At 50.4% G+C, this 19,441-nt stretch overlaps 1 protein-coding gene across 3 annotated transcripts in view; it reads left to right on the top strand.

Moving 5' to 3' along the window:
- kirrel1a (kirre like nephrin family adhesion molecule 1a) overlaps nucleotides 1-19,441 on the top strand; it is a 118,061-nt gene that overhangs the window by 70,740 nt on the left and 27,880 nt on the right. For 2 of the 3 annotated variants that reach the window (XM_088633997.1, XM_088633998.1), the window contains exons 2-7: nucleotides 11,326-11,475; nucleotides 15,695-15,844; nucleotides 16,533-16,690; nucleotides 17,262-17,412; nucleotides 18,149-18,254; nucleotides 18,389-18,537. In XM_088633997.1, coding sequence (XP_088490123.1) covers nucleotides 11,326-11,475; nucleotides 15,695-15,844; nucleotides 16,533-16,690; nucleotides 17,262-17,412; nucleotides 18,149-18,254; nucleotides 18,389-18,537 — 864 coding nt within the window. Of the gene's footprint in view, nucleotides 1-5,962; nucleotides 6,030-11,325; nucleotides 11,476-15,694; nucleotides 15,845-16,532; nucleotides 16,691-17,261; nucleotides 17,413-18,148; nucleotides 18,255-18,388; nucleotides 18,538-19,441 lie in introns of those variants that run through there. The other variant, XM_088633999.1, reaches the window with a different exon arrangement.

Genomic DNA, 19,441 nt, shown 5'->3' with positions numbered 1-19,441 from the left:
CTAGGATTATAGATTGGCCCCCTGGAGTTGTTCAGGAATACGGGTTCAAATCCAGGCTGTGCCACTCCCTAGCTGTGTGGCTACAGTACACAAGGGGGTGAGCTGTTACAGGGCTCAGATTATTGTGCCTGTTTGCCTTTTAGGGCTTGTCCCTGTGTGTGCGTTGCCTGTGGTCATAGTTATATCCGCACAAGTCCGCTTTGTGTCTTGGTCATGTGACGTGTTTGTGTGCACACCACCCAGGGTGTGGACTGTGGGACGCGTGAGTGCTGTGGGTTACTTGCTACAGCGATGGCGATTGATGGTGACATTATAACCGCGGCGATCATATGCCCAAAGCGTTCTACGCAAACTGCGAAGAAATGTTGCACTGCCGCTACAGGCGATGAGAACATTCCCGAATCGGAGTTTAAATGGGCGGAGGGGTTCCTGAGCGAAGTCGCCCATCGGAATGCGCGCTCGTTCTCCGCCTGCCCCCCCAAAACGGCCGGGAAGAAGTAACAGCCAAATAACCCACAGAACGACGCGTGCGGAGCGTGAAACCAGGCCCCGCAGGTCAGATCTGTGTGAGCTGTGTAAGGTCGTCGCACATAACGCGCCGTGATCGTCTCTCCATTGCACGCCGGAAAGTGCTCCCGGCCTCCGCTGCCTCCCGTGACTGACAGCGAGGCGGCTGATTAATCGCTGCGGATTGTGGAATCTGAAAGCTCCGTGATTTGGAAGCCCCTCTCCGTGCGGTTTAATGAGGGGTGGCCCTGACTTGGAAAACAACTGTTTTCTTAGACTTCAGCAGTCAGGGGCACAATTACTGTCACACAGAACGGCAGGCTGGGTGTCCACGTGACCTAAGCCGCCCAGATATGTTGGCCTAAAATCGTCGAAAGGGGGAGATCTTATCAAATACACTCCCCCCTGTTTAAAAAAATGTGCTGGTAATGTGCAATAAAGCTTTGGCAGGTCTGACACAATCCCTGGGAACGAAAGGCAAAGCGAAGTGCATGCTGTAGGCACAGAAAACAATAATCGGGGAAAAAATGTCGACATGTTAAAATCGCACAGAAAAGTTTAATTGGGAGGTCCTGCACAATAACTTATTATAGCACTGCCACCTTCCAGTGCAATCGCTTCCATTACGAGAAGCTCAGAGAGCCTGGATCCGGGTCAGTACTGAGATACTGTAGATACAGAATAAAGTTTCAATTTGCACACCTATGAGGGGCGGGAGAGAAAGATAGCCAAAACGAGGAAGAGAGCAAATCAGGAATATATCAAAGTTAAATACTTGAGATGCACAGATAGATTCCACGGGGACTGAGAACGAGTTAAGAAGAAGATGCATTTCAAAAGCAGACGGAGCCCACGGGGTGTTAACAGCGTAGGCAAACAGACGCACAAACATACTGACGCCGGCATCTCCCTGCCTTGCGACTGTCCGTGTCGACGTGGGCGAGTGTGGACAGCGACGTTTCGTCTTTTCCCGGGATTCATCGGCCTCGGCTTCTCCTCCTCCTTCCCCTTCCCTCAGACAGACACACGGACTAGAATTACCCCGAAGAAGAGAGAGAGAGAGAGAGGCGCGGGAAGCGACCGAGACAGAGGGAAGAGAGAGGGAGGGAGGGCCGGAGAGAGAGAGTTAAGCGGCGTATGTCCCGGGGGGTTAATTAAATTTCTGTTCCCTGTCACTACAGAGAACCGCGTCTGTGTGATCACCTGAACCGCTGTGACAGCGGCGCCCGCTCGCCCTCCCTCTTCCATCTTTCTCTGCGGCTCTATCTCTGTTACACCTCTGTGTGCGTCTCTCTCTGTTCTTTGGGTACAGGCCCCCCGTCTCAGCGGTGTCAATCCCCCCCACTCTCTCCCCGTGCTGTCCTCTTGTCCTGTTCGGACACACGAGGCCCCCCCCCGCCTAATTATCCGCCTTCTTTGGTGATTTTACTTCCCTTTCTTCTTCAGTGTCCTCCGCTCCTCTCTCCCTGTCTCTTTCCTTCTCCGCGCTCCTTCTCTCCTGCCTTTTCCTTCCCCTACTTCTGCCGCTACACGAGTACGCTCCGGCGGCGCGGCAAGACGATTTTAGAGGTCAGTGCCGTAGCGGCGCATCGTCCACAACCCCGTCCCCCGTCCCCCGTCCCCCTCCCCGTAGTAACCGGGAAAGGCCAGAGTTCAGGCTATTTCACACTGCGTCTCTCGGCACTGAGTCGCCTCGCTGCGCCTGCCTCCTGTCTCCAGCCATTATAGCGGCTGATCGCGGGAGAGGAGCGCACCGGAGGAGAAGAAGAAAGCACGGCTTCAAACCTGCGGCGGATGAAGGAGGCCGCGGGAGTAGATATTAGGAGGCGTTCTTTCTTTCTTTTATTTTTACAAAGGTAGTCATCGACGGCGTCTGGAACACACTGGCTGCTGGCGACGCGGGCATTAATTAGCATAGCATGTGCGCTCAAAGTAGTCGCTTGCCAATTAGCTCCTGGGGTACATTCAGGTGTCTAAAGCAAGTGTGCCAAATATCCAGTACAAGGTGACAGTACAATAGCGCTCTGAGTTTAAGCACCTCTGAGGTGCTATGATTTCTCGCTCTGAAATCTCCCCCCCAGCTCTGCAGAGACTGATCTGTGTCAGAAGGGCTCATGCAAGTCACACTCATTATATAATGTGTGCAGTCGAACCACTGTTGGTTCTCCTCTCCTGACCCATTTAACTCAGGCGAGCAACAGACACTATGCCAAAGGGCAGGCCTCTTGCCACTGAGAGGACTGAACGTGGGGAAGTGATGTCACAATGCAGCTGGCGAGAAACACGGGTCAGCTGACATCCTTTCATGTTCCTTTCAACTAAAGTACTGTACTGCAGGAGTCAATAATATCCATTTCCAGTTCTCCTTCGTAATCGTGATCGCCCGGGAAGAAATACAACCTTCTTGGTTGGCGGCCTTGGCCTGTGTGCTTTGAAAATCTGATCGGTGACGGTGTCGTCAAAGAGCTAAATAGTCCGTTGAGTCACAGTTACAGACTGGTGACAAAAAAACTACCATTATCGGTGACAGCACATTAGCCACCCACCTAATTTTAGAAACTATTAGTGAGACGAGTGAATGGAGACACAGTCCAAGCCTGATCAAGATAATTTGATCTGGACCCATCTCTCTTCTTATTCAAAGAACATTTCAGTCTGACAGGGTTAACAGCCAATCGAGCAGTGATTTAGCGTTACATGAGACCGGGCAACAGTACATTTGTGTGATTTGCCGTCAGGATAATAAGGACGAATAACCCAGCACCTATGGTTGACTTCTGTGCAACTTCAGAACCCCAGAATGCAATCTGGTAGTCCAATGTAGTGGGATTTTCTTTCCTGCCAGCACAAATTTCGGAATCTCCCTGAGCAGAACTGGACAACCCCCATGATGGGCTGACAGGTTAGCAAAGCTTCTCAGTGGAATACATCTGTCCACACCTGACCCTGATCTGCGCCAGCCCACTCGGCCGAAAAAAAAGTCTAGAGCCACAGCCGGAGACGGAGCTGACACACAGACGTGCCAGTTCTGTTGTCCTCTCTCTGCAATGAGATGTATCGTCACTCATGTTTTAACGGGGCCCCAGCATGTAACTGGAGCTCCAAAGAAGGCACAACAGCGCTTTTACTTCCTCAGACAGTTGAAAAAAAATTGATCTATCCTCAACTGTCCTGACCACATTTTCCAGGTGCGCTATCGGGAGTGTGCTCGCGTGTGGTTTTACAGTGTGGTTTGGCAGCGGCTCATTTTCTGGCTGGAAGACGTTATAGGGGGTGATCAGGTCAGCCTGGTCCATAATTGGAGTACAGCTCCCCTCTAGTGTGGACATTTTTACCGCTCGCTGTCTCAGGAAGGCTGGAAGTATCGCTAAGGATACTGATCATCCTGGTTTCTCACCTCCCCCCCCCCTTTCCTCTGGTAAGCGTTATAGGAGCATAAAGGCACAAATTTCCAGATTTCTTCCCACAAGCTGTCAGATTACTGAACTCTACCCCTTCCACTGGCTCACACTGGTGTTTATTTTTAAGTTGTATGTCATTTAACGTGCTGCTGCTGTTGTTCTGTGTTCATGTTTTGGGTGATTCCTTTAATGCCTTTGTATTGGAGCCCACATGCAAATAAGCATTCCATTGCACTTGTGCACATGACGAATAAACTGAACTGAATCGTAACTGCGTTCCACCAGTGACTCACGCCACATGGGATGAGTCACTAAAGGGGACAAAAAAACAAATCACCCCACAGGAGTCGCTGACGCTGCACCTTTGACATTTTTTGGTGTCGGCTTCAGGGGCTGGGAGGAGTTGAGCACCGCTGTGGTTTCTTTGTCAGAGCTCTGGAATGGCTGGGGTGCGGGGGTCACAGTGCAGCCATTTCGGGTCGGGTGTAGATTGTGACATACCCCTCGGTGTCTCGGGGCAGGACCTTTGAAATAGGTGGGTCCGGGTCAGCGGACACACATAACACATTGTTCAAAATATCCGTGCCTTTCACAATAATAATCCTTACACTTATATAACGCCCCGTTATACAGTGTAATGGGGATCCACTGCACCCCCACCAGTGTGCAGCCCCACCTGGATGATGCTCCAGTACTCTCACCACACACCAGCTCTCAGTGGGGAGGAGAGCAGAGTGATGAAGCCAGTTCAGAGATGGGGGTTATTAGGAGGCCATGATTGGTAAAAGACAGGGAGAAATTTGACCAGGACACCAGGGTTACACCCCTACTCTTTTCGAGAAACACCCTGGGATTTTTAATGATCACAGAGAGTCGGGACCTCAGTTTTATGTCTCACCCGAAGGACGATACCTTTTTTACAGTGTAGTTCTACATCACTATTCTGGGGCATTAGAACCTGCACAGATCACAGGGTGAGCACCCCCTACTGGTCCCACTAACACCTCTTCCAGCAGCAACCTGAGCTTTCCCAGGAGTCTCCCATCCAGGTACTGACCAGGCTCACACCCACTAAGCTTCAGTGGGGCTGCCAGCTGTGAGCTGCAGGGTGATATACTGTAGCTGCTGGCAGAAATGATTTATTATGCAGTGCAGGGCATATTTATTATTTATTTTGTTCAACTAAACACCAAAACAAAACCTAAGTTCTTCATGGAGCTCCTGACTTAACTTCTTCAATTCCATAGCTGAAGATGCCGAGCTGCTAAACAGCCACCGGCCTCCAAACAAAACAACAAAACAGTCTCTCAAACTTCTTCAAAATAAGCAAAGTTTATTTCACTTTCCGAGACTCTCCACTGTTTCAGAAAATGTTCAGAGCACTCAAGTTCCTTTGGTCTCTGCTCAGTCTTTCATATTGTCCAGAAGACAGACATCATTCCACTCACTAACTGACACAGGGAGTCTTCACTTCCTGCTCTTTTACGTCACCTGACCAATGACTTCCTGCCGAGGATTCTGGGGAATGCGGTCCCTACAGGGCTGCGCTCTCAAAATACATACCGGAGACCTCTATTGAAAAAAGCAAGCTACTATTAGAAGCATTGTTGGCGGACCAGTAGATGGCAGACTTCTCACTCTTTGGTGGCAGGGAGCACTGTGCTGTTCTGCTGTGCTGTGCCTGTAGTTGTCTGAGATGAATTCCTCTCCACATTATAAATCGCAGAAGCTTTTTGCAAGAGCTGGGGGCTTAAAGCAAGAGTGAGCATAGGAGGCACTTTGTTACAGAAATGGTTGCTGGACTCAAGGATAATGGTCATGATTGTGAAACAGACTCCCTGGAGTCTTTGAACAAGAGCTATAGAGAGTCCTCAGATCATTTAGCTGCTAGTTCCCAGCAGAGCCAGAGGTTGATTGTAATCTGACTTATTTTCTCATTTTCTCCTGCTTTGTGACCACAGGCATAGTCTTTGAAGCCCACCTACCACTCTTTCCTACTCTAGTTCCATAGTTCAGCACAGGATAGTTCAGAAAAGGCTTTCTTGCAAAATACTGTGCCATATTTGGTTATGATCAAAGGGGTTATATTGTGTTTGATGTTGACATCGTATGTAATGCTTAGTCACGTGGGCACAAGCTACTTACTGCATGTCTTCTTAATGGTTAGCAGTTTCAACATACAGTATCTCAGAAGCTGGTCGCAGAAAGTGAAATGATAATATCCATGTAGCGTGGAACACGTTTGAAAAGGGGCATATGGTTTCTGTAATCTGTACAGTCTCTTTGAATTAGACATTGACACTTGATAGCATAAGAAATGTTTTGTCATGATATACGGTATATTTGCCTGACATTTGTTTCACAATTCTGGGATTGAATCGACCCGAGTGTTTAAAATAAAAGCGCTTGTACAGTTACATCTCATTTTGTTGAATTCCCCTGTTTTAGTTACTTCACTGATTTCGCCCCCTTTGCCTGCAGGACTAATGTTTTCTCCATGTGTTATCGGGGGCTGGAAAACGCCTGCTCATCATCATATTTTCTGGCTTTTTTTTTTGTTGTTGCTCCTGACGGGAGTTTCTTAGTCAGCAGAAAACCGGTATGGTTCAATTTGTCAGAATGAAGGAAACAAGGACTTGGGTGAAGAAAAGTGACAGGTCTTGCTAATTAGGTGCTCCACGTGACTGGCAATGTGGCACTAGGTCTGGCTGGGAAAAGATAACGTGAGACATTGTGCGTTTACATTTTTCAATTTGCAAGTTACCAGTGAAATTGGAACAGACGCCAGTTACAAACTGCAAAATAAGCATTTGCTTGGTGCCTAATGACCTTAATCCTTCAGTATGGGGTTTGCAAAGTCATCCTTCTAATGAATTTCAGCAAAAAAACACTTACAAATACACAAACTTAATATATCTCCAAAGGTGCTTGTGTAATATTTCAGATTGTTGTGTTTTCCCAGAATGTTTACATAAGGAAAGTGGAGCTGACATTTGTGAAATATACAGTACAGTAATTGTAGCTGGGGCTGACCAAAGGCTTTGAGGAAAACGTTTGATCTAGTTTATCCAAAAAAGAATCAGTTACAGTTGTATGGAACAGGTGAAAGTCAAGGGCTTGGTTATAAGTGTTGCACTTTTCTATATCCTATCCCTTGCAGTAATTTAATTAAACCCCTTAATTAGGCTATCTGTCAGCTTCGTTAGACCTCTTTAATTGTTTTTCAGCTCCTGAACAGATGCGGATGACAAGTGACGTATTAAATCTTGAAAACAATTAAAGGCTTCCAATTAAGCAAATTATTCAACCAATTAAGGTTTCGATTAAGGAAGAGCCCAGGACTTGATGTATATGAAATGCAGAAGAGGGCAGCTCTTACTTAGTACTGCTGTTTCAGTTTGAATACCTCAGCATTGCCATTAGTTTCCGCATAAGTCTATGGGTGCTCCTGGTCCTGGTCCTGGCAATCCAGTGCTGGTTTTCATTCCAACCCACCCTTAGCTTAGCCCAGAAGAGATCATGACTGGCCTAAGGGGACCGATTCAACCACCAGCTCTTTAGGTGCTTTTAAAAACCCCGCAGGCCCCCTAGGACCACAATTGCCCATTTATGCTTGATTTTTTCCCGTTTCTTTCTCAAACAAAAAGAGCAACTTCCCCACCCCCTCATTGAGGAAGCCTCCGGGGATCCCCCCCCCCACTTTAAAACTCCGCAATTACCCCAGCCAGTTTAATTAGCTAATAGGATTGTTTTAGCTCGGAGAGAAGCAAGGAGAGCCCTGGGATAAAGAGAGAAAGGCGGCGAAGGCCAGCCGCCTGGGATCAATTACTTGAGGAAGTCTTTGTTCGTCTGAGAGGGGCGGACCCCTCGGTTTAGCAGAATTGAATCTCCGGGCTTGAAGCTGCGCTGAAACGATACGTTGCTGAAGGGGAACTGGGTTCAGACGGCGGCGTGGGCGTGAGTCGGGTGTCGCTTGGCCAGGTGCCTCTTCCTCCTCCATTCTCCCTCTCGCCCCCTGCCCCTCGTCTTCCTCTCTCGGGGCAATTCGATGCTGCCGCCGCTGCCGGCTTCTGGATTCAAATCCCGGTCTTCCTCGCCAGCCCACGTCTCCGGGGTCACTCCCAGTGACGTCACCGTGGAGCCGTGAGGTTTTGGGATGCCAGCCCCCCACCCCCCGCCCAGCAGCTCCTTTTGGCCACCGAAGAGATGGCGGTAGAGGAACGGGGTCCTTTGTGCTTCCCATTTTCTTGTCTGCCATGAACCCCTCCCCCAGGAGGAAGTTGCAAAGCAGGAAGTCAGGCGGTGGGAGGGAGGTTGCCCCAGACGAAGGGCTTGACCATTTGGGGGACGGTGGACCCCTGTACCCTGAGCTTTCCCCCTCCAGGATGATCGTAAGGTCGCACTGACAGTCAGATCAGCCCTGCCGTGGCAATATTACCCAGGCGAACTGGAATCCAGGGGAAAGCAGGAATCCTGAGCACCTCTGAAACACAGCAGGCGGGAGGGGGGGGGTGGTTGTGCAGGTTGGAAACTTGGCAGGTAGCCTGGTCGCTGTGGTGGAGATGGGATGGACAGAGTCTCTGAGGTCAGAGCCTAGAGAGGAAAAAAGGTCTGGGGTTTTTCTTCTGCTTTCTAGGGAGAGATGAAAAGCTGTGGCGGGGGGGGCAGGGAGGAGGGAGGGCAGGGGAGGAGAAGGTAGAGGCCGATACGGAAGGAAGGATGAAGAGGAGAGGGAGATAAAAGGGGCAGCGAGGGAGAGAGAGAGAGAGATTGCGAGCAAAGGAGGGGACTGCAGGTCTCCGCCCCGGCCTGCCGAATTCAGCCGGCGAGACGAGCGCATTGGGGCTTTCACGTGAGATGTGTGTGAAGGGTGCAGGAGAGGGGAGGGCGTTTTGGGGGCAACAAGATCAGTCGAAAATTCGAATCTCTGAGTCATCGCTGCCTCTTGATCTCTCTCTTTCAGCGTGCAAACCTTTGTGCAGGGTCTGTCGCTTTCTTCCCCTGAGCAGAGAAATTTGGGAGAGGGGGGTCGTGACATTTCTCTGGCCCTGCCTTTCATACTCTGCTGTGCCCAGCAACCAGCGGATGGAACTGTGTCACTGAAGAATGAGGCGTTTTGTTTACGTGTTTACAAACCCAGCGCCGAGTGAATTGTGGGCATGCAGGCCTAGACGTGCTGATCGCGTCCATTCCCTCACTAACCCCTTGATGTGGTGAGAGGGTTCTTTGGTTTCTCAGGGATCGGAACCGGTCGAGCCCCGGGAGAAAAGGAAACGATCTTTTTTTGAAAAGATCAACACCCTCGGCGCCCGCAGTGATCGGCCCCACCCCTTATCGGCTCTGAAGACCCCGCCCGCCGATCGCCATCAAGGCCAGCGGGCGTGCAGTTGAGCTGGCGGGGTAGGCTTCCAGGAATGACTCGCCCTCCGATTCGTCACAGCGTTGCGTGGGCCGAGCGGCTCCGAATTCAAAGGGGGCTTTATGGAGCTCAATATCAATAACAATATCTTCCAGCTGTTCTGCTTCTTGACACATCGGGTTGGGGGGGGGAGGATAGCACAGAGGCCTTTGATCTCCTCAATGGCCAGCCTGTTCTACCCTGAGAACTGCTGAAGCTCCCATGAGTCATATGGTTCCCGTCCGGGGACAGAGCCTTCCTCTCCGTGGGGCTGGTCACATGCTCCGTGCAGGAGGCCCATGCAACCTGGCTCACAGCGGTCACACTTGCGGCTTCATTCTAAGGTTTGCGTTTCCTGGTCCAACGCCATGCCACACGGGTGAAAGGACATTGACAGAGAGCAGAGCATTGTGGGGGGTTTCTAGTTCTACATCCAGTGGCTGGGCTCTCGGACGGTCAGCGCGGTGATTTATGACCATGAGCGGAATAATAAATCTTACCAATTACACTGTACAGGTCAGGGGGAAACAGATCAGGAGGTTCGGGGAATTCTGAGCAGAGCCGCGCGGTTAATGATTCCCGGTTCAGTGCCTTCAGGCCGTTAGATGGCGCTGACGTCGCTCGCCCCAGGAAAGCGGTGTCGTGCGACAGCGGTGTTGTCGTTCGCGGTGCGGACGCGTCGAGATCGATTCGGGGGAAGTGAGGGGCGGAGGACGTGACAGGCTGCTCCTTTTTTTTCCCATTATCACCCCCGCTGCGGGAAAAAAAAAACACAACCAAAAAAGGCTTCATCGTTTCTCTCTGGCCGCGATAATCCCCTGGAACGCCGAAACCTGGCGGCGTGAAAAACAGAACTAAAAAAAGGCCGGGACGGCGCTGTGCTCGCGGAGGGACCGCCAGTAGCCTGGGGGCCTGCTGGGACGAGCCGTACGGAAAGCGCGTCGTCTGGAAAGCAGTGGAGGGAGTGCAGCGCTCTGGACACACTGTGCTGCTCGATGCACCGAAACTGCATCCAGACAGAAACAGCGATAATATTGACACGGCGATGTGCTTTTAAAACCAAGAGCAACCCACTCAGCCACGTCGTCAAAGCAGATACCTCGGCCTTTCTACTGTTCTTATTCTTGCGGACTCTGGTTATCCCAATTGGGGTCGTGGGGGGAGCCGGAGCCTATCCTGGTAAGCAGCGGGCACAAGGCGGGGTACGCCCTGGGTGGGACGCCAGTCCATGGCGGGGCACACGCAGATACAAACGCTCACACCCTCACGCCAGGGCCAGTCTTCCCAGAAGCTGTCCGGCCGTCTTTGGACTGGGTGAGAAATCCCACATGAACGCGGGGAGAACATGCAAACTCCACACAGATAGCATCTCGGGAATTGATCATGATCAGTTTGGGGTTCATTTACGCCAAGAGCTCAGCTGCAATGAACAGCAGCAGGCGTGTAGGGGGCTGCCCATTACCAGTGTCACGGATGTCGGAAGGGACAAACCGTGGAGAAACAGGCCCTATGCGTAGCGGCGAGACGGGGGGTTAGCCCGGGCTCAGCAGTTCAGGAGTCGTATAGAAACCTATGCCCTTAGGCAGCGGACGTGGGGCGACCTGGTGCTAGGTGGGTCTCAGGACATCTGAACCTCAATGCTGAGTGAGGAGGAAAGCGTGACCCAGAAATATATAGCCCCAGACCGAGACACACCAGAAGGACAAGCAAAGCACAGGGAAACTAGGGACAGGACAGAGTAGGAGCGCCCTCTAGCTGTAGAGGGCGTGACAACCTGCAGGTGTGTGTGGGGGAACACCCCTGTTTTTTAACTACTGGGATGGACTCATCAGCCGTTGCCTGAGGATGTTAGATCAGTAATCGAGGAACGTGAAGGCACCCTCCTCTTGGTTTTGTATCTGTTCATGTGTCGGTAGGCCCTCTCCTTCTCATTCCACCGCCTCTCTCCTAGTTTGCGGTCCACTCGGGGAACGTCCCGCCTAACTGCATCGCGGCTCATCCCTCTCCCCCTGTCTTCAGTTTCAGGAGCCCGGTTCTCCCAGGAGCCCGCCGACCAGACAGTGGTGGCGGGGCAGAATGTCCTGCTCTCCTGCGTGGTCTTCAACTACTCGGGAATCGTGCAGTGGACCAAGGATGGGCTGGCGCTGGGCATCGGAGATGACCTGAGAGGTGAGTCTGTCTGGGCATCTCTTCCCTCTTCCCACAATGCTCTGCTCCTACGGGAAGAGGGGCGGTTTTCTTCAGTGGGGCTGGGCTTCAACATCAATCCGCTCAACAAGGATCCGGTCTTTGGAAAGAATTTCCACAGCTATTGGAATTGCGCTAGTTTCATAAAATAGTCAATACATATATTGTGTATTCTATATTCACGCCCGCGAATGTATATTGCTTGAAAATAGACCGCAGGGTGAGCGCCCCCTACTGGCGCCACTAACACCTCTTCCAGGAGCAACCTTAATTTTTCCCAGGAGGTCTCTAATCCAGGTACTGGCCAGGCTCACACCCGCTGAGCTCCAGTGGGGCTGCCAGCTGGGAGCTGCAGAGTGATAGGGCTGCTGGTAGTTACATATCTGAGACACTTTCAAGAAAACCAATTCAGTCCAGTCCCTGGTTAACGTACACGTTATACTGTATATATAAATTAGCGTCCTGCCACAGGTGCAGGTTGGCTTCCCTTCTCTATAAAGAGGGGACCCCCCTCTCTCTCCCCCCGCCTCGCTCCCTTACCCCAAAAGCTGTGACCCTCTCTCTCCCCTCCCAATTGACTATAGCATGGCCCTGCACCTGACAAGGGCATAAAAACTAGTGAGCCGCAGATCCAGTCTCCTGCCTCTCTCAATACACCGCCGCCTATACAAGGAGAAACCAGGGGGGATCTTGGCAGTATGTTATAGTTACTGTATGTCCAGTTGCACTGGATACATATGTACACATACATTCAAAGCTCACAGGTGCAGGACTAACACACAATGCACAATGCTGTGCTCCTGTGATCAAAGCAGCCTAAAATATTGTCCAGTGTCCACATAAGCATAGTGCAGTGACATCCACAACAAAGCAGGAATATCATGCCAGATATTACAGGTTCCCAAGCACAAATATACTCTGTGCAGGAGTCACTGTGCGTGCCTGGCTTCACGTTTCTTTTTAAGCACTATTGTCTCTGAGAGCATCTGTTGCTGTTCATACTTCTGTCGTAGTTTTGGTATTTGTGCTCGCCTCTTTGTCTCTGTGCTCCTGTCTGCCTGAGAGGGCTGTGCACTGCGGACTTTAGCGTACAATAGCATCTCTCTGCCTTTTGAGATCACCATGGTAATATGTGCTGCGAAATATCATGATATGTTATGGTAATGGCTTAAGAGAAATTTGTTTTCCTCCGGCAGTGGCAGAGCAGCATTTAAAAATATTTTTTTTTGTTATTTCTCTTTAAAATACGGCGCACAATAGATTAAGCAGCTGAGGTGACGTAATCTGTACGAATACTATTGTCTTCCTCGGAGGCTTGAAAAATCTGTTCGAGTCACATTGTTCCTCTGGGGAGTTGACAGATTCCCTGCCGCCCCCTGGTGGTCACATTGTGAACGACTGGCCAACACGGTTCAAGAAAGATGCTGTTTTTAGAGCTGCACATTTAACTAAAGTAATGTTTGTTACCTGACGATTCTCAGCCATGACTCTGAAAAAAATGTCGTTCTCATTCAAATTGTGGAGCAGATGTTAAGGTTCTAGACTTTAGCAAGCTTCTTAACAAGAATTGTTCCCCAACGATACACAGTTTTGTAAATGGGTGCAGATTTGTCTAAGCCTCTTTGGCTAAAAGTGTCAGCCAAAAGAAATATATATCAGTAACAAATTAAACAAAACATTTAATTTGTTACAAATTTGTTACTTATCCTGTAGTTAAATGCTATAGTACTGACTGAATTTCCCTTCCCTTATAAGTTTGAGTTTTCTACTTAAATATCACAAGCACGTCTGTCTTCAACAGAATTGGTGTTGTTTCGATATCGTTGTGTGATTGTGGCTATAGCATGGGCCCACGTTAATGTAAAGCTACGTGGGGTCAACAGCCATTGCATCTCATTGATCGGCACAGAACGGTCCATTGTGTCTGCAGGTACTGTATTGCCCCAATTAAGCAATGTGGGGGAGAACAGGGGAGGGGAGGAGGTTCCAACTTTGCTTGCCAGTTGCTATCAATTGCATCCCGAATGCGAAGAAGGAGGAATGAGGAATGTGAAGATGATTAAAGAGTTTTCAGATGTTGAATTACAGGAAGCAACCTGGATCCCAAACCCAGCATCCGAGTGGATTAGGATCCAAGTGAAGGAAAATCTGGTTAGGCTGCTATCCCATCTATATAGCCAAGCCTGGTGGCCATTGATGTGTGAGGAGAAGAACTGCAGTGTTTTTCTCTTTCTACATAATGTCTTCAAGCATTTTTCACACCAGCGGCTGTGCAGTTTTGACCACAGTCTTCTCTGCGTGAGTCACGGCCATTCTTCTAGCGTGGGAACTTGCAACCTCCCGTCCTCGTTTCTGTCATCGTCAGGTCATCTGCAGCCGTTCGGGTCAAGCTGGGAATAGAATCTGACTGGTAGGGAGGTTCGTGTTGGCCAGCTGAAGAGTTCTCTCCTCCTCCCTCTCCCACCTGCTCTTCCAAACTCCCCTCTCCCTTCGGCTTCTCTCCTCCGTTGCCTCCCACCCGATCCCCAACTCCGCGGCCCCGAGAGCGTTTGGAATTCGCAGCCAGCTGTAATCGTTCCGCTGGAAATAATTCCGGGACTGCCACGGTGAAATCGGGCTCTGTGCTTGTCGGCGCCGTCCCAGTAAGCATTCGTCCCTCAGTGGGGAGGCTGGGCCTGAGATCGTCTCCCGTGTGTCTGGCGGAAAGAGATGTTCTGGCCGTCTGCCTCCCCTTTGACTTCTTTTCCTGACGCGCCCGTGACGAGTTGGTGAACTGTCAGCCCTCCTCTTTCCTCCCCGGGCCCTGCTGACCCATTTCAGCACTAACTGTGCCGCCAGATTATACCACATCCTGCCACCTGCCTCCCAGCACTTGAACGCGCGGTCCCTTTATGGGACACGGTCCTCACAGTGTGTTTATTTGTTTATTTGACATCTGCGTCTGTGCAGACTGTGCACAACTGTGGTGCCTGTCTCGCTGCCAAACACTGCCTACTGTATGTTTCTCATTTTGAAAGCATTGATATTTATTCCTAAAGCTCTTTGCAATATTGCATACATATGAAGAGTAGCACGTGTTATGATACGTTTTCTTGACTGTAATCGAGGATGGGTACAATTCCAGGACTGTTATCACGCGAGCAGGCTACAGGCTATTGTACATTGTGCATTCCCTGCAGTTTCTGGCAGATTTTCCGGAGCAGTGCCCTCCAGGCATTGACTGGAAGTGAAGACAAATACCCTTATGTGCTGCCTGAGGATCTGTTTCAAAATACAGGTCTGGTATAAAGTCGAGCTTAACCCAAAGGTGAAACTGCCCCAAACTTGTGTGGTTTGTTTTGTGTGTTAGGTGAACTTTAGGAAGGTTGGGAGAAAGAAAGCTGCATGCCCTTTAGAAGTAATGGGAACGTTAATTAATTCTGTCACTGGAAAGGTTACAGCAGGAAGAAGGTCAGCAACAGCAAGTAGGAACATCCAACTCAGTGTGTTTTGGATCGGGACACTGGTCCTGATTCTGGTCCAGATGAATGTGTTTTGGATCAGAACAGCAGGGTCCAGCTGAGGGTGTTTTGGAGCGGGACAGCAGGGTCCAGCTGAGGGTGTTTTGGATTGGGACAGCTGGGTCTAGCTGAGTGTGTTTTGGATCAGAACAGCAGGGTCCAGCCGAGTGTGTTTTGGATCAGAACAGCGGGGTCCAGCCGAGTGTGTTTTGGATCAGGACACGTGAGTCCAGCTGAGTGTGTTTTGGATCGGGACAGCAGGGTCCAGCTGAGTGTGTTTTGGATCAGGACACTGGGTCCAGCTGAGTGTGTTCTGGATCGGGACAGCAGGGTCCAGTTGAGTGTGTTTTGGATCAGAACAGCAGGGTCCAGCTGAGTGTGCTTTGGATCAGGACACTGGGTCCAGCTGAGTGTGTTTTGGATCAGAACACTGGGTCCAGCTACGTGTGTCAGATCAGGACATCTGGGTCAGCTGGACCCAGCTGGATAGAACAAGTTGTCCACTCTCAAATTTCTGATATATCTTTTGAAGTTCACTTCCTCTCCCTGACCGTTCATCAGAGTGAAAATGGCGCCAACTGGTTAACTCTCGTTACACCACACCCTTGTGCTGGGGCGCCACAGTTTTGACAAGATATCATTCCTCAGTTGTGATTGCCTTTGTACTGACCTGCTATCTGCTCTCTGTGTGCTGCTTCCAGCCTGGCCGAGGTATCGGGTGGTGCGGAGTCCCGACTCTGGACAGTATAACCTGGAGATCACTGGGGCCGAGCTTTCGGATGACTCCCAGTATGAGTGTCAGGCCACAGAAGCCGCGCTGCGGTCCAGGAGGGCCAAGCTGACAGTGCTGAGTAAGTATCTTAGGAAGCAGAGAGGACTTGAGCATATCTGTGTGTGTGTGTGCCTCTGCAATTGTCTTACTTATTGTGCCTAAAGAGGTGAGTACAAGAGTGGGTGTGCTGTTTAAGGTTTTAGACAGGATGTGTACTGTGTTCGCTTGCTTTGTCCAGCTGCCATATACTTCCCCTCATTATGTGTTTCACCTAGCTCTGGTTCTGTACGCAACCTAGCAGACTCTAGAGGGGTTCCTTTAAATAGCAAAGTCACCTGGTGGCTCAGCCAGCAAAGAAGCTTGCTCAGAGTATAGGTCCTGTGGTTCTGATCTCAACGGTTTGAGCCTGAGATCTGAGCCATCTCTTCATCCGGATATGCTTGGAGATTCTCATGGCAGTGGCATACAATTAGCTGAGCATCATGGGAGTGGACATTGACTGTCCAGGGTCTCTGTGGCACAGAAGTGAGTCCTGGGGGCAATCAAGTGCCTGCCAAGCTTTCATTGATGAACACCTTTAGACACCAATAAAGACGCCTCTCCACCCCCCCAATGAGCTTATCAACTGTTATGTCTGAGCAGGTTTTTTTGGGGGGATGAGTGAGTCATCGAGGTGAGAAGGAGACCAATCCCCGCACCTATGATGGAAGACTCCATACCGTCCCCTTGTCCCTCTGTCCTCATGTTTCTCGATCTCCCTTTCTCAGTTCCTCCAGAAGACCCGGTCATTGACGGGGGTCCTGAAATCTTGCTGACGGCGGGGATAGCCTATAACCTGACATGCCACGCCCGAGCCGCCAAGCCAGTAGCTGTTATCGAGTGGCAGAAGGACGGGATCCGCCAGGAAGGTGCCATCAGTTCCACGGTAGATAACCCTCGCCCGTTTTCAAATCTTAAATTGGCATTGAGCATTCCTCTCGGCTGTCCCGGTGTTGGCGAAGGCATTTTTATGTCATCCTCATGTCCCTCTGTTTTGCAGCTCTGGCCACTGTTTATAACTTTTGTGTATTGTATTGACCAGGGGTGCCTCAGTCATAGACCTCTAGGGTGCATTGAGTCTGTTGGTTACCGGTTCAACTTGGCACTTCGTGACTTGCTCGTCATTGACTTCATTGAACCAGTTTGTGCACTTATCCCAGCTCTTCAACCGCTGGTGCTTTAACGATAGCTGGAAAACTGGCAGACACACCTGCCCTCTGGGACCATGATTGGGAACTCCCTTATACAGAATGTAGGGAAATCTTTGTAATCGCAGTGAATTGAAAGCCAGCCTCCTGTATGGTAATTCTTCTGCTATTAGAAATGTATCTACAGCCCCTGTGCTTTCAGTATTACTCTCCTATTGTACTCTCGGTAGCCCGAGTGACGTTTCTCTACAGCAGCCGAAGAGCCGATGTGCCAACGATCCCTGTCAGAGCTTTCGCCTCTCCTTGCAGGAAGTGCTACCGGACAGGAAGCGGGTGACGACTCACAGCTTCCTTCCTATCCTGCCCACGGACGCCGACATCGGGAGAAGATACACCTGCCACACGAGCAACGAAGCCCTGCCCGCGGGCAAGCAGACCACCATCTCGCTCAACGTGCACCGTGAGTCACATGGAGGAGAACGGCTTACCTGGCCTGTCGCCTTTGCCACAAAAATGGACAGTACTAAAATTAAAACTCAGATTGTGTAGTAGCCAGGAGTCAACAACTGTCTGTATAGAGACGTTTGTCAGTGGCGAGAGTTATCCAAGGAACCTATGGTGGACTGACGAAACTCTACTTCTACTCTTCTTGTGCAGTAGCAAGACAATCCCTGCTGTCTTTCACCGGGTTCAGTGCTCAAGACAGCAGGGTCCCAAATCGGGATTCTTTGTTGCTGTGCTGCTGGTTTTGTAAGAAGTGTCCACTATTACTTGGAATGGCACTGACTCCTGGGGATCTACAGAGAAAACATGTGACGAGAACAAGGCACTTTGTTTCACAGCCCAAGGCCACACAACACCAACAGCGGGGCTTTTGTTTCTGGGAGATGATGGGTGTGGGCTGTCCTACGGTAATGACTAGCCTTGCAGTAACTTGCATTCAGTCACAGGTTGCAGCCACAGCATGAAAACCCAAGCGTCCCCCAGCTCCCCTTGTCCCTTTTCCCATCATTCTGCTGGTGAACTGACCCTCGAACGTCCAGACTGCATAACCTCCTGATTGGGTTTCTGCCTCGGTGACTTTTAGTCTCCTTATTTAATGCATAACGTCAGTCTGATGCTCTCCCAGCAGTTAATGCGGGCAAATCTCAACTTTTCGCTGAAGGTGATGAACCGTTTTTTTTTTTGTACTGCAGACCCACCCACGGTGACCCTCTCGATCGAGCCTCGCTCTGTCCTGGAGGGGGAGAGAGTGACTTTCACCTGCTCCGCTACCGCCAACCCAGAGATCCAGGGATACAGGTCAGGCTACGCGATCACGGTCTCCTCCCTATGTCTCCACAACCCCTTGCAGGGTCCGTGGGGCAGGAGTTGCTCACCCCTGGTGGCTGTTTCCTGTCTGACTGCTTCCTGCCTTGATCTCCTGTTATGGACAGATGGGCCAAGGGTGGGATCATCCTGGAGGGAGCCACGGAGAGCGTGTACGTGACTACCGCCGACCACACCTTCTTCACTGAGCCCGTCTCCTGCGAGGTGTTCAACGCCGTGGGCAGCACCAACGTCAGCATCCTAGTGGATGTGCACTGTGAGTAAGGAGCAAGGCATACATGTCCTTCCGGTCAGTCTAGGCCATCTGAGTACCGTTCTTTACAGCCTTCAGAAGGAAGGCCTGGTTGTAAAACAAGCGGACACAGAAAATGGAGCAAAGAGGTCCATTTAGCACATGAATTCCCAATGTGCTCCTGTGTCTGCTTGTATTCACTGCCAGTGGACTCGTCTTACCTAAACTGAATGAATAATCTTCCCTAACATATTGTGATTCTCATGTGGCATGCAAATGTCTGAAGGGAGTTAAAAAACAGAAAATGGAGCAACGAGGTCCACCTCCAGTCCTGGAGAGCTGGTGTGTCTGCTGAAAGCAGCAGCGCCTGGAGAACTGAGAGAAGCTCAGGTTCAACAGGTCCCGTTAAACCCGTAGTGAGCCGTGTTAGGTCATCAAGAGCTGGGCTGGGGAACGAAAGCCTACAGAGACACCAGCCCTCCAGGACCGGCACTGCACCCCTTCTTGAGTGTTAAGCAGCAGTTAACTCATTGTTAACTCAGCCTCCAGACAGGATCTGCATTTCAACCCTTGTAATAGCATCTGGAGTGTGTGCTGGACAGCATGACGCAGTGCCTGATTCCTTGTTGTGGAGCTCTTGATGGATGTTCCCAATCTCTCCTCTTGCATGCTGTAGTGGTGGCAATCTCACTTTGGGGGCTGGAATATCCTTCTAGCACACAAATTCCCAATGTGCTCCTGTGTCTGCTTGTATTCACTGCCACTGGATTCGTCTTACCTAAACTGAATTAATAATTTTCACGAAAATAATGTGATTCTCATGTGGCATGCAAACGTCTGAAGGGAGTCTGAATCCTCTTGCAGTTCCAGAGTTAAAAATAATTCAGAGATGTATTATTTTGTAATGGATTAGCTAAACTTGTAGGTT

Source organism: Lepisosteus platostomus, chromosome 6 (genome assembly GCF_059453375.1).
Source record: "Lepisosteus platostomus isolate fLepPlt1 chromosome 6, fLepPlt1.hap1, whole genome shotgun sequence".
In the NCBI taxonomy this organism is placed as follows: domain Eukaryota; kingdom Metazoa; phylum Chordata; class Actinopteri; order Semionotiformes; family Lepisosteidae; genus Lepisosteus; species Lepisosteus platostomus.
This window is presented reverse-complemented; position numbering and strand designations above follow the sequence as displayed.